At 41.3% G+C, this 12,205-nt stretch overlaps 1 protein-coding gene across 2 annotated transcripts in view; it reads left to right on the top strand.

Annotated features, from left to right (window-relative positions):
• abcc3 (ATP-binding cassette, sub-family C (CFTR/MRP), member 3) overlaps nucleotides 1-7,348 on the top strand; it is a 98,928-nt gene extending 91,580 nt beyond the window's left edge. For both annotated transcript variants that reach the window (XM_034708698.1, XM_034708697.1), the window contains exons 26-31: nucleotides 1,718-1,819; nucleotides 2,401-2,547; nucleotides 2,626-2,784; nucleotides 5,233-5,399; nucleotides 5,482-5,676; nucleotides 6,563-7,348. In XM_034708698.1, the coding sequence (XP_034564589.1) occupies nucleotides 1,718-1,819; nucleotides 2,401-2,547; nucleotides 2,626-2,784; nucleotides 5,233-5,399; nucleotides 5,482-5,676; nucleotides 6,563-6,674 (882 nt within the window). In that variant the 3' untranslated portion in view covers nucleotides 6,675-7,348. The remainder of the gene's footprint in view (nucleotides 1-1,717; nucleotides 1,820-2,400; nucleotides 2,548-2,625; nucleotides 2,785-5,232; nucleotides 5,400-5,481; nucleotides 5,677-6,562) is intronic.
• Nucleotides 7,349-12,205: the final 4,857 nt, after the last annotated feature.

Here is a 12,205-nt window from a genome sequence, read left to right as displayed (position 1 = left end):
CCGTGTTTTTGTTACGTAACAACAATATCCGGTCTGTCACGGAGTCAGAGCTCGGAGCTTGTTCAACCCATAGACTGTATAAAATAATACTGAATCCCTCCCCCGTTTTTCATTACCTGCACAAATGTGTGCTAACAAGGAGCTTAGGAGGGAGGCATGCTAGTTGTAGGCTGTCTTAATAAACACAAAGGTCAGTTTTACTCTCCACGTCTGCAGATTTGAAGATCTAGTGGATGATTTTTATTTATCATGGATAAATGCTAGCGCTAGTTAGCATAGCCACATAGCTACATGTTCGTAGCTGTGTACCAAGACACACGTCTACATACTGACAAATAAAACAACAAGAAACACTAAATCTGTGACCAATCCTTCAGAAAGGTCCTGCTGCAGGCGCCTCTCCGTCAGGATCAGATTCTGGATCAGATTCAGAGGGTTGAAGTAACGTGATCTCTGAGCAGCCGTGTATATTCAGCCAACATGTAAACATTAGATCAACGTGCCGGAGAGCCGAGGCACATTCACTTCCTGAGGGGGCGTGGTCAGAGAGAAAACAGAGTGTTCTGAGGAGGACTGAAGAAGAGGGCTTTTCAGGCATGCCAAAATCTGATTTCAAAGTGTTTTTTTGAGCATAAACTTTAAAGACATGTTTTGGGGACCTCTTAGACCAATATATATTGATGAAAAAAGCGTGATATGTCACCTTTAAAGAAAGAGGAGCTGCCCTGTTCTCAAACTAATGTACTCACTTTCATTTTTTAAAACAAGCTGAAACTTCAAACTGTGTCTGAGATGTCATCAGAACATGGGACATTTATTGATCTATTCATCTATAATACTTCAAACATTACAATAAGAAATATATCTATGCCTTCCAAACTTTCTTTTTTAACCTTTAACTTATTTTCAGTACATCTTACTTAAAAACATAACTTGAAAGTACTAAAACATAGAACACTGAAGTGTTTAAAAATACCATGAATTCAGTCCTGAATAAATAAATATTTACCCCACTGATAACCACATGTTCTCACCATAACATGCTTTTTAAGATTTAATTGTTCTATGTTGAAGCTCAAGATTTCTACCTTTTAGAACAAAGTAAGCTGGGCATAATGTGACTGTTGCCCCTCATTATTTGGAGGTTATAAGAGAGTCTGGATGTTGGGTACAGGGTAAACATGTTCCTCCAAAGGGGATGCAGGTATAACATGCAGCCTTTCTCCTCAGGTGTTGGTGGAAGGTGGGGGGGGGGGGCGTTCATTCAGTGCTGAGGTTATTTATAGCTCTGTGTCAGAAGGAGCTGCATGAGAGATCGACTAAATATAAAAAAAGTAAAATGAAAATAAAGGAACGGTAAAAGTAGCGACTGCACAGCCCAATGTAACGAAGTAAAAGTACATCTTCTTTAACCCAAATATTCTTAAGTAGGAGTAAAAAGTAGTCTGCTAAACAAATACTCTCAGAAGTACAATTTGGGGAAAAAAACTACTAAAGTACATGTAAGTGAGTAAATGTAACACGTTACTACCTACCTCTGATTATGACCATCCATCCATTCATGAAGCCTAATTCCACTACAACTCGTTCATCACTGATGTTCAGCTTCCCCCTCCTGAAGGCCTCTCTGCATCACATGCTGATGTTCTCAGGCACTCATTCAACATTTAAACATCATGTAGACAGAGTTTAATTCATATTTTTCTTGTATCTGAAGGTCACCATGTCCCTGAACTGGATGGTACGGATGTGTTCAGACCTGGAGAACAACATCGTAGCAGTGGAGAGAGTGAAGGAGTACTCTGAAACCAAGACAGAGGTATACAGTGCTTCATATGACTGAGATGAATAAAGTGATTCTGATTCTGTGTGTGAACATCAAGGTGTCACTGCCTCTGTCTGTAGTAATGTGTCATAAGAGCTGAAGTGAGGCTGTGCATGTGTTTGTATTCAAACATTATGAAGTGTAGCCTCTGTGCTGCAGCTTAAAGGTAAGAATTCACCCACATTCCTTCAAACCTTCCTGCTGCCAAGACATGCTCTCAAACAGCAGAGGACCTATAAACCATAACCAGCTCCAGAAATGCTGGATCACCTGGTGCCAGCGAGGGCCCCTCCGTTACAACACACCAACAGGGTGTTTGTACTGTACACAGCGTACTCTCTCCGCACACGTCACAGCATGTGTCCGTGTAAAGCTGGTAGAGTTGTTGAGTTGTTTGGAGCGTCCAGGACGTCCCAGAGGTGATATAAATCTTTGGCAGTTCTGGGTAACTTTGCTCATACAGAGGTCCAACTCTTCCAGTTTTCATAAACAAATCAGTTTAGCTAGAAGCCAGGGAGGCTAATGAGTTGTTCAGAAAGTTTTCCTAGTCCGAAATGCTGCGTTTCTGTTCACAGGCCCCGTGGGAGGTGGAGGACAAGAAGCCCCCGCCCGAATGGCCCATGAGGGGGAATGTGGAGTTCTCTGACTACAGCGTTCGATACAGAGAGGGACTGGACCTGGTCCTAAAGAAGCTCTCGTTGAATGTCACAGGAGGGGAGAAGGTGAGGAGTGTGTGTTGAATCGATTAATATCAGGTCAGCAGGATGGCGTCTTTAATCCAGGCTCTTCTTCCCCCACAGATCGGTATCGTGGGTCGCACAGGAGCCGGCAAGTCCTCCATGACGCTCTGCCTCTTCCGAATACTTGAAGCTGCTGGTGGAGAGATCACCATCGACGAGGTGAAGATATCTGAGATCGGCCTGCATGACCTGAGGTCCAAACTCACCATCATTCCACAGGTACACAACACACTCACTGTCTTTCCACGCAGGGTTGTAATGAGAGATCTGATTGGTTGAATGAGCTGTGCAGCCGGCAGCAGAGGCTTCAGTCAATGGATGTCGTCCCCATGAAGAATATATCAAATGTAGTGTCAAAACAATAACAGATTTATGAATATTAACCAGAAGCTTATCACCCAAAACTGTTTCACTTTTAAAAACCATCTCATGTTTTGGAGAATATGCACATCTGCAGGGGCGGAGCCATCGTTACAGAAGTGAGGGGAACAGTTTGTGAAGGTTGTTAGGATTTTAGCACAAAATTTTATTTTGATCTTATTATTTCGGTTCTTTTTCTTTGCCTTTATTGATGGGACAGCTGAAGAGAGACAGGAAACCTGGGGGAGTAGAGAGCGGAGAAAGACATGCAGCAAAGCATCATGGCCACAATCGAACCAGCGGCCGCTGCGTCAAGAACTATAGTCTCTGTACATGAGGCGGGTGTAAGCAGCCAGGCTAACAGCTAAATGACTAAACCCCTGATACTGACAGTTTAAGGAAGTCTTAAACATCTAAAGAAGTTTTTCGTCTGAAGGAACTTTATCCCTAAACTACATGTGTTTCGACTGGTGGACCCAGGGTCTAAATTTAGTTCAGGGGTAGTTAATCTGCCCCCTGAAAAGCCCCTGCTTGGGGGGTGGTACTTTTCAAAGGTCCCGGGACTTTCGGCGGCAGGGCCTGCAGTGCTCCATTCCCGCCCACTCATGGTGCATTCAGGATGTTACAGTGTTACAATGTTACAATGTTACAATGTCATTTAGCAGACGCGACATACATACGAGAACAAGAACAACACAAGCAAAGATCTAGACAAGAGGAAACAAGATCAGTACGGGTAACAGAGTGCTTCAAGTCCATTTGGGTGCAGGTACTGCCAAGCAGTGTAAAGGCAATGCACAAGAGTAAATAAGGATTTTTTTTAATTTTTTTTTTAAATAAGGAACATCTACAATGAAGCAACCAAACCATTTAAGACTTTCCGTTATCATCATCAACAATTAATATCACCACAATAATGACCAAAGTACCAAGTACTGGGTCACTCAAGACCTGAACACAGATTGTCAGAGTAGAGCTGGAAAGTGTCAACTGTAGCTGGACGACATGATCTGCCACTGGGGACAACAGTGGAGAACAGTCTAGCTAAGTGCATAGTGCTTCCTAAAGAGCTGGGTCTTTAGCTGTCTTTTGAAGGTAGAGAGGGACTCTGCAGATCAAATGGAGTTAGGATAACATGGAAAAACAAGCTCAGGCTTTCAAACTCAATTCACAGTATTGAAAAGTGTGGGGGACATAGGGGACATAGGGGACAGATGCACAGCTGCGTGGAACATGCACCCTGTGTACCCCGTGTAGCCTGCGTTCGCTACGCCAGGGTTTCCCAAAGTGTGGGTTGGGACCCTCTGGGGGGTCGCGAGAAACAAATGGTTAATTATCAAAAGCATCAGTAGCAGTAGGTTAATTCATAAAGGCACACAGAGACATGCTCATATAGGTAGGCTAGTTTTCTGCAGACCAGCTAAATGAAGCCACATTAAATCACTTTGAGGGACAGTGGGGGTCGCGGGCTGAAAAGTTTGACACCACTCATGTTTGAAATCTAGACATACATTTCAGGCTGGGTGATGATAAGTCAGTAAGGGTGTCAACACAGACTTCCCCGTAAAAACAGAAGTCTTGTTTATCTTGTGAGACGCAGCCGGAACGCAACGGAGCGGATCCAGTGGAAGTTAACACATTGGCCCTATCTCAATGTCCTCTCTGAGCCCTTCTTGACTTCATTGACGTCACCTGTAAAGTGATTGAGGGCAGGAAGCTGTAAGGGCTCAAACTGTAGAACTAGGAATGGGACAACACTTTGGGACTTCTCATGTCGCACTTCTTTTAAATTTCATGTTACTTCTTTTGTTCACCCTTCCATGCTTGCGTGCTTCCCCTGGGAATCCTGTGTTTCACAATGCAATACTATGAACTCTGGGTAATTTCCTTACGCTAAGTCTGCAAAAATGCCAACTTATGGACAGGGGGCATAAAGGGCTCAAAAAGTCTGAGAGAGATCCCTCACACAGTTGATGAATTGACAGTGGGACAGCCCTAAACCCTCACAGACTTTGTGGGAATGCGCCTCAAAATCAGTGAGTGTTGACATTGAGATTGAGCCATTGACTAGAACAGAAACCTATCAGATCTGGTGCTGTAACGGATCAGAGACAGACCTGATCTGGTGGAATTCAGCCGTTACGTTCAGTTTGAAGTGCTTTCAGACCAAACTGATGAAACACAAGTGAACCTATTGTGATGTAATCAGGTTCTTACAACCTCTCCATACAGTATTATCAACCACCAAAACCACAGATTGGTTGCGTGTTATCTTAGAACACCTCAACATCCTCTTTCCTGCCACAGGAGCCGGTCCTGTTCTCGGGAACACTGAGGATGAACCTGGACCCCTTTGAGAAGTACAGTGATGAAGAGGTGTGGAAAGCTCTGGATCATTCTCACCTTCACAAGTTTGTGAGCAACCAGCAGGCCAAGCTAGAGCTGGAGTGTTCGGAGGGGGGTGAGAACCTCAGGTACGCTCGTTAGTATATACGCACGTTAGTTTATGAGTTCCTTCCCTCCGTCATGTCTGATGTTTTATTTCATGTTCCTCAGCGTGGGCCAGAGGCAGCTGGTGTGTTTGGCTCGAGCTCTCTTGAGGAAGACGAGGATCCTCATCCTGGATGAAGCTACAGCTGCTATTGACCTGGAGACAGATGACCTCATTCAGTCCACTATCCGGACCCAGTTTGAGGACAGCACTGTCTTCACCATCGCTCACAGGCTCAACACAATCATGGATTATACAAGGTACAGTAAAAACAGATGTTAGGTCCGTCTCCAGAGAGTCCACTAACCAAACATCATGTGACCCTGCAGAATACAGAGGTTTCTTATCTGTTCCTGCCTGGATCAGTTAGTCCCTCACTTATTCTGAGTAACACAAATACCGTCAGAACTTAAACCAGCAGCTGAACACACACTTTATCCACTTATGCAAACAGACTCATGGTAAGTCTCTCAGGTCATGCCATCAGCGGTTTACCAGAGAGAGTTCTGTAAAGTGAAATAACATTTGTTTGAGTGGAGTCGTGCTCCTTGGAGAAGAGTGAAGTAAAGGTTGCTTCTGTCTCTCTTAGCAGAGCGGTTTATCTAACAGAGTTAGAGCTCCAACAATCTGAGCTCATCTTTTGGCAAAAACAAGCAGCTCTGACCTCCTTCGATCAGGTGCATCACGGCTAGTTGAGCTGCCGCCTGCTGAAGCAATCACTAGAGTGTTTTAAAAACTATAGGTATGATGTCGGGTTAACAGATGGAAGACAGGGTCTGTGTTTAAAACAGCAGAGTTTAAAGCTGGGGTTGGTAGTCAGATTTAGATCCACTTTTTGTTGTACTGGTTAAAATGATCTTTATGACCCGATGTCAATCAATACATGATGTGTTCTTAAAAAAAGAGTGAAAAAAAGCTGCTATCTACAGCCGGAGTAAACCTGGGAAAACACCAACCAATCCCTGCCACCAGGAGCCAAATCTTTCAGGAGTTGCTCATCAGAAAATAGTTTTTACACCACTGTAGAAGTTCTGCCAACACAGGGTCATGATCCCGGCTGTTCTTGTGGAGCAGGGAGACAATCATCATCACTTGTCTGTGATTTGTGCTTTGTAATGACTCCTTTTCTCTGCTCCTGTGTTTCAGAGTGCTGGTGTTGGACAAAGGACAGATAGCAGAGTTTGATACTCCAGCAAACCTCATATCCCAGAGAGGAATCTTCTACAGCATGGCTAAAGACGCTGGACTGATACAGTAGAACCGCCTTCTGTTCACATGTTACAAACCAGCCTTGAGGATTAGCTCGGTTCAGTCTGCGTGTCAGAGCTGGCAGTGGAACTGAGGTTTTTCAGGGCGCTTACTGCTGGTTCTGAAACAGCCTGGACTCCTTTGCAGACTTGGATCAACTAGTCTGAACCCACAACAGCACATCTCCTGCACTTATCCTCTGTGATTGTCTGAAGTTTCTAGCACTGACCGTTTTGTCTCGTGTGGCAAACAACAACCTTTTTACATCCGTATAAAAACACAAAAACAAGCCATAAGTGCGAGAACTAGTTGATCCAACTCTGCGTTTTAGTGCCTTCTGCCAGTGGGATGAAGAAAGCCAGTGAATGTATCATTTTGTAATCAGCTGTCTGCTGGAAAAAAACAACATTAAGAAAAGGAGGAACTTTTTTATTTTATTTTTTCTACAAAGAAAAATACTGTGCCACTGTACTTTCCTCATCAGAAAAAAAAACATCCTTTGTGATAAACCCACTTATTTTTGTACTGTACCATTATTTAAGCTACTTTTTAAAGAACTGTTTCTTTTAGGGAAGTTTGCTCAGTTAAATATGTGATTATTTTGTGAACCAAATCTATAAAAACTTGAATTCTGTACCACCAAAATATGATATATGATGCCTTTATTAAAAAAAGGAAGACCAATGTGTGTGTGAGATGTTTGGAGGGAAGTCCTATAATTAATTCCTTTAATTTACCTTTAAAGGTCAGTCCAACTGAGAGCTCCATCTTTATTTATATAGCAAGTTACAGTGGCAAGGACAAACTTCCTTTAACAGGCAGAAACCTCCAGCAGGACCAGACTCATGTTAGACACACATCTGATGAGACCGTGTTGGAGAGAGGGATAGAGGGAGATGAAGAGAGAGAGAGATGATAGTGGTGAGACGGATAGTAGTAGTTGTAGCAGCTGGAGTCTGGCACGTCCACAGCAGCAGAGATCCAGAGGAACCTACGAGACAAGGGAGCTCAGGGACTCCAGAAAGGTCTATGGTTAGTAACTTTAATGGGACAGGGAGAGATAAAGTAAGAGACAGACAGAAAGAGGAGAGAGAGGGAAAGACAGGATCCCAGTTTGTAAGTCTAAGCCTATAGCAGCAGAACTATGAGCTGGTCCAACCTGATCCAGCTCTTAACTATAAGCTTTATCAAAAAGAAAAGTTTGAAGCCTACTCTTAAAGGTAGAGAGGGTGTCTGCCTCCCGGACTCTGACTGGTAGATGATTCCAAAGGAGAGGGGCCTGATAACTGAAGGCTGGACCTCCCATACTACCTTTATAGACTTTAGGTACGATAAGCAGGCTTGCTATTAACTTGGACCATGGCAAATCAAAATCTCTCTCATAGCTAAATCAGCATTAACTCAATAACTGACGTCAGAGCTCACAGGTGTGCTGCTCTTGTGGTCACAGGGAGAGGGGAGAAGACAAAACAAAAACACAGCAGGCAACATATTCTCATTAGAAATAGAAATGAGTCCAACACTCACAGAGGGATCGAGACAGTCAACAGCACTCTGAGTTTTAGCCGTCAAACGACCACTGCCCTAAGACAGACACTCAGAAACAGAGCATCCATCAGTCTGTGCAGAAATCACAGCATGAACGAGTCCTGTTGAAACAATGTGAAAGAGTAGCAGTGATTAGTCCAGTCCTCCACTAGAGGGCGCTCAGTCTCTCTCTAGTCCCAGCACTCAATCTCTGCCCCAGTACATCTGACAATCACACTACACTTTAAACTGAAGATGTTTGTGCCTTTTTTATCCCCTCTTGAATAAACAGGTCAGGTCAAATATATCCCCTTAAACACCAGCTGATGTATGCATCAGTATTATAAATGTTGTGTCAGAAGTAACACATGCATGGAAGTTGTTATACACTCATAGACACAAACAAAGAAGCGGGTGGCATCAAATGAGTCCAGACATATCAAAAATCAAACAGATGACGTCATTGTTATTTATAAAAACAGATAAGCTTTCAGGACATCGTTGTTTTCGTTCCTTTCTGCGTATTTTAACAATTACAGCGACGACTCAGCAGATATTTGGATAAATCTTCAGAGGTGAGAAATCGGATGTCCCCTGCTCTCTCTGCTGATTTAGGATGAAGGAGAAGTTATGTCATCCAACAGAAACACACACACGAGGACTGTGAGTACGAATTCTCCTCAGAGTCCTCCACTGCAACATGTCATGGGCTGACACACACACACACACACACACACACACACACACACACACACCCTCACTCAGAATGTGTTTTGATGTTTTATAGAGAAGCTGTGGTTAGTATATTTCAATACTGCTTCAATTACCCAGGCACAGACTCTCTTTGTGTCTCTGATGTGCCAAAACTGACAGACCCGGGATGAATGAGTGTGCAGCTGCCAGCTCGCTCGGTAATGTCCCTGCCCATGGGCAAAGCTGCATGAAACAGCAGGGAGGTTTGGCTCTGACTGTCTGCTGACTTGCCCTGTCAGTTTGATGCTGCAGGCGCAGGAACCAGAAGTGAAGAAGATGAAAAACAACTTCAGTGAAATGGTGACAAAGCAGGATGCTCCCTGTTTTTATTTCTGATGTTGTTCAGGGATTTTTAGTGTTAGTCAAACTGTAAAACAAGAGGATGGTTAGAGAAGTTAAAGCCCTGTACACTACCAGTCAAAAGTTTGGACACACCTTCTCATTCAATAGTTATTATTTACTTTAATTATTTTCATCATTGTAGATTAATACTGAAGACATCAACACTATGAAATAATCTGGTTTTACCATAATCTGGATTACAACAGTAGTCAAATAGGGCTATCCATTGTGTACTAACCCTACCTCTGAACAACACAACTGATGGTCTCAAACACATTAAGAAGGCAAGACATTCTACAAATGAACTCTTGACAAGGCTCATGTTCATTAGAAACCATTCCAGGAGACCACTTCATGAAGCAGACTGAGAGAATACCAAGAGTGTGCAAAGCTGTCATGAAGGAAAAAGGGGGCTACTTTACAGAATCTAAAATATAAAACAGATTCTGCTTTGTTTAACACTTTTTTGTTCATTCAATAATTCCATATATGTTCTTTCATAGTTTTGATGTCTTCAGTATTAATCTACAGTGTTTACAATCATTACAATAAATACAAACCCTTGAATGAGAAGGTGTTTACAAACTTTTGACTGGTAGTGTATGTCTATCAGAAAATAACCCTACTTCTAATATTATTGATCACCTGAATAAACCCCAGAAGAAGAAGATTGGAAGTCTTCTTTAATGCAGTATGGTGTTCTTTAAACAGCCTGCCTAGCTGCATTACTTACTCATTACTTTATGACCCATCAACCAGTTACAGAGCCAGTTAACATACAGCTTTTTATTTTACAGGTTTTCTTTATTTTAAAATAAAATGACCTCTCAAGGAACATTAACAAAATGGTAATAACACTGATATTTAGCAGTAAAAAAAATTAAAATACATAATATGTACCTAATATGCAAATTCACACGGCCGCCTAGCTGAAGTATCAAATATAAAAGCTTCATAAAGAGATACAGATCTCCCAGCCATAGTCTGTCAGTATTGACTCCTACAGGTTAAAGCCGGACTGACCTCCGTCCATGATGTGCACTAAATTAGCAGAAAATGTTAGAAAGGCAGTTTTAAAGGACAAAAAGAGATCCCACAACGCTCAGAGACAATACTGACCCAGTCTATGGTACGGGCAAGCTATGTTGGTATTGCTAAGTCTGTATCTCTTTATGAAGCTTTTATTTTGGTACTTCCTCTAGGCAGCAGTGTGAATCTGCATATTAGCTAAATATTTAGGATCGCAGAGCAACATTTAACATTTAGATTTAACCTTTATATTCAATTTAGCATTTAGATTTAACAGTGATTTTAACTTAAATATACAGTATTTGACACGACAGAAATAATGTGAAGAAGATCACAAATGTTCCTCTACATGTGATAAAAAAAAGGTGACTTTTAAAAATTCCCACCACATTTTTATGATGTTTTGGAGCTAAATGTGGAGAAATGTTGCTGCTGTTTTCAGAGTGCACAACTTTACAAACGGCTCCCCATAACTAGCAGCTAAATAACGAAGACATCGAGGTACAGCCTCTCTGACTTCTTCCTCCTCTCCTCACCTCTAAAGATCACGTCTGAAACCTGAATGTTTTATCTTTAATCTTTTGACAAATTAAATGGTTGAAATACAAATTTGACAACATTTCTTCATAGAGGCCTCTTCACAGGCTAACTCTTTCCTGATTTCCTGTGTGGTTGGATAACAACAGACAACAAGAAGCTTACTGCAGCTTCTTATCTGTGCTGTATGAATTATTTTATCTAATGAAGCGAGGAAGAAGCTCATCTTCAAAATGTGGAACTACTCTACACTACACTGCAAGTGTTGTGCTTTTTGTAGTTTCATATATTTATGTTTTGTCTTTTGTTTCTGGTATCATCGATTTAATTTTCTTTAGAAAATAAACTTTGTTTTATTTGATGAATATAAGTTTGAACTGTAGTGGCTGCTGATCACTCTGTACTGTACCTGCACTGTGAGTAAATGAACACTACATGGTACAGTAAGCTCATTATCAGGTGCTCAATGACTGAATGTGAGAAGCTGAGCTGCTGTTACCATGGTCTAAAAACATGAAACCTACATTGATCTTTTATCTGAATTCACTGGGGTGCACTTTGGTTACACAGGAATCTACAAACTTACAAAGGATGGAACACTCTTACAAAGTTGGAGACAAATTAAGATTTTGGAAATCATTTGAACATTATATAAAACATAATGACATTAAACACGTTTACCAAGAACAGAACAAATTTACATTTAAGAGAACAAATTTACTAAATCAGAAACACTTTAAAGAAACAGAACATTTTTTACCAGAAACAAATTTACAAATAGCAGATTCTGATAGAAAATGTATGTACCAGTGATTTTCAAAATAAAAGACATCAGAAATATGAAAATGTGCAACAGCCAGGGAATTAATATATGTTTGACATTAAAACAAACCCTGTTTCCAGTAAAATATTTAGATTCAGACTGATAAGAGAACATCTCAAAATGTGTTCATGTGGATCACAGCTACATCTGATTTGGAATTATTAAAATAAAAAACATTGGAAATTTAGCATAATACAACGTTTTTTTCTGATCGAAAATATCCAGAATTATTGCTATTTTTGCTCCTTTCAAGTTGCTTTTATTTTGAAATGACACATCAGAATAACCTGTGATTGGCTGGATTACATTTTGAGGTTGTCCACTACTAGTGTGAACTATTAGGAGTCACCAGAAACTGTGATTTTGTTCATAATCTCACTTTATCCAAAATCATTGTATTATGCTAAATTTCCAATGTTTTTTATTTTGAAAATTCCAAATCAGATGTAGCTGTGATTGACAGGAACACATTTTGAGGTGTTCTCTTATGAGTCTGAATCTAAACATTGTAGTGGAAACAGGTTTTGTTT

This window comes from Notolabrus celidotus, chromosome 18 (genome assembly GCF_009762535.1).
Source record: "Notolabrus celidotus isolate fNotCel1 chromosome 18, fNotCel1.pri, whole genome shotgun sequence".
NCBI lineage: Eukaryota > Metazoa > Chordata > Actinopteri > Labriformes > Labridae > Notolabrus > Notolabrus celidotus.
Note: the sequence above shows the minus strand (reverse complement) of the source record. Positions and strands in the feature narration are given on the sequence as shown.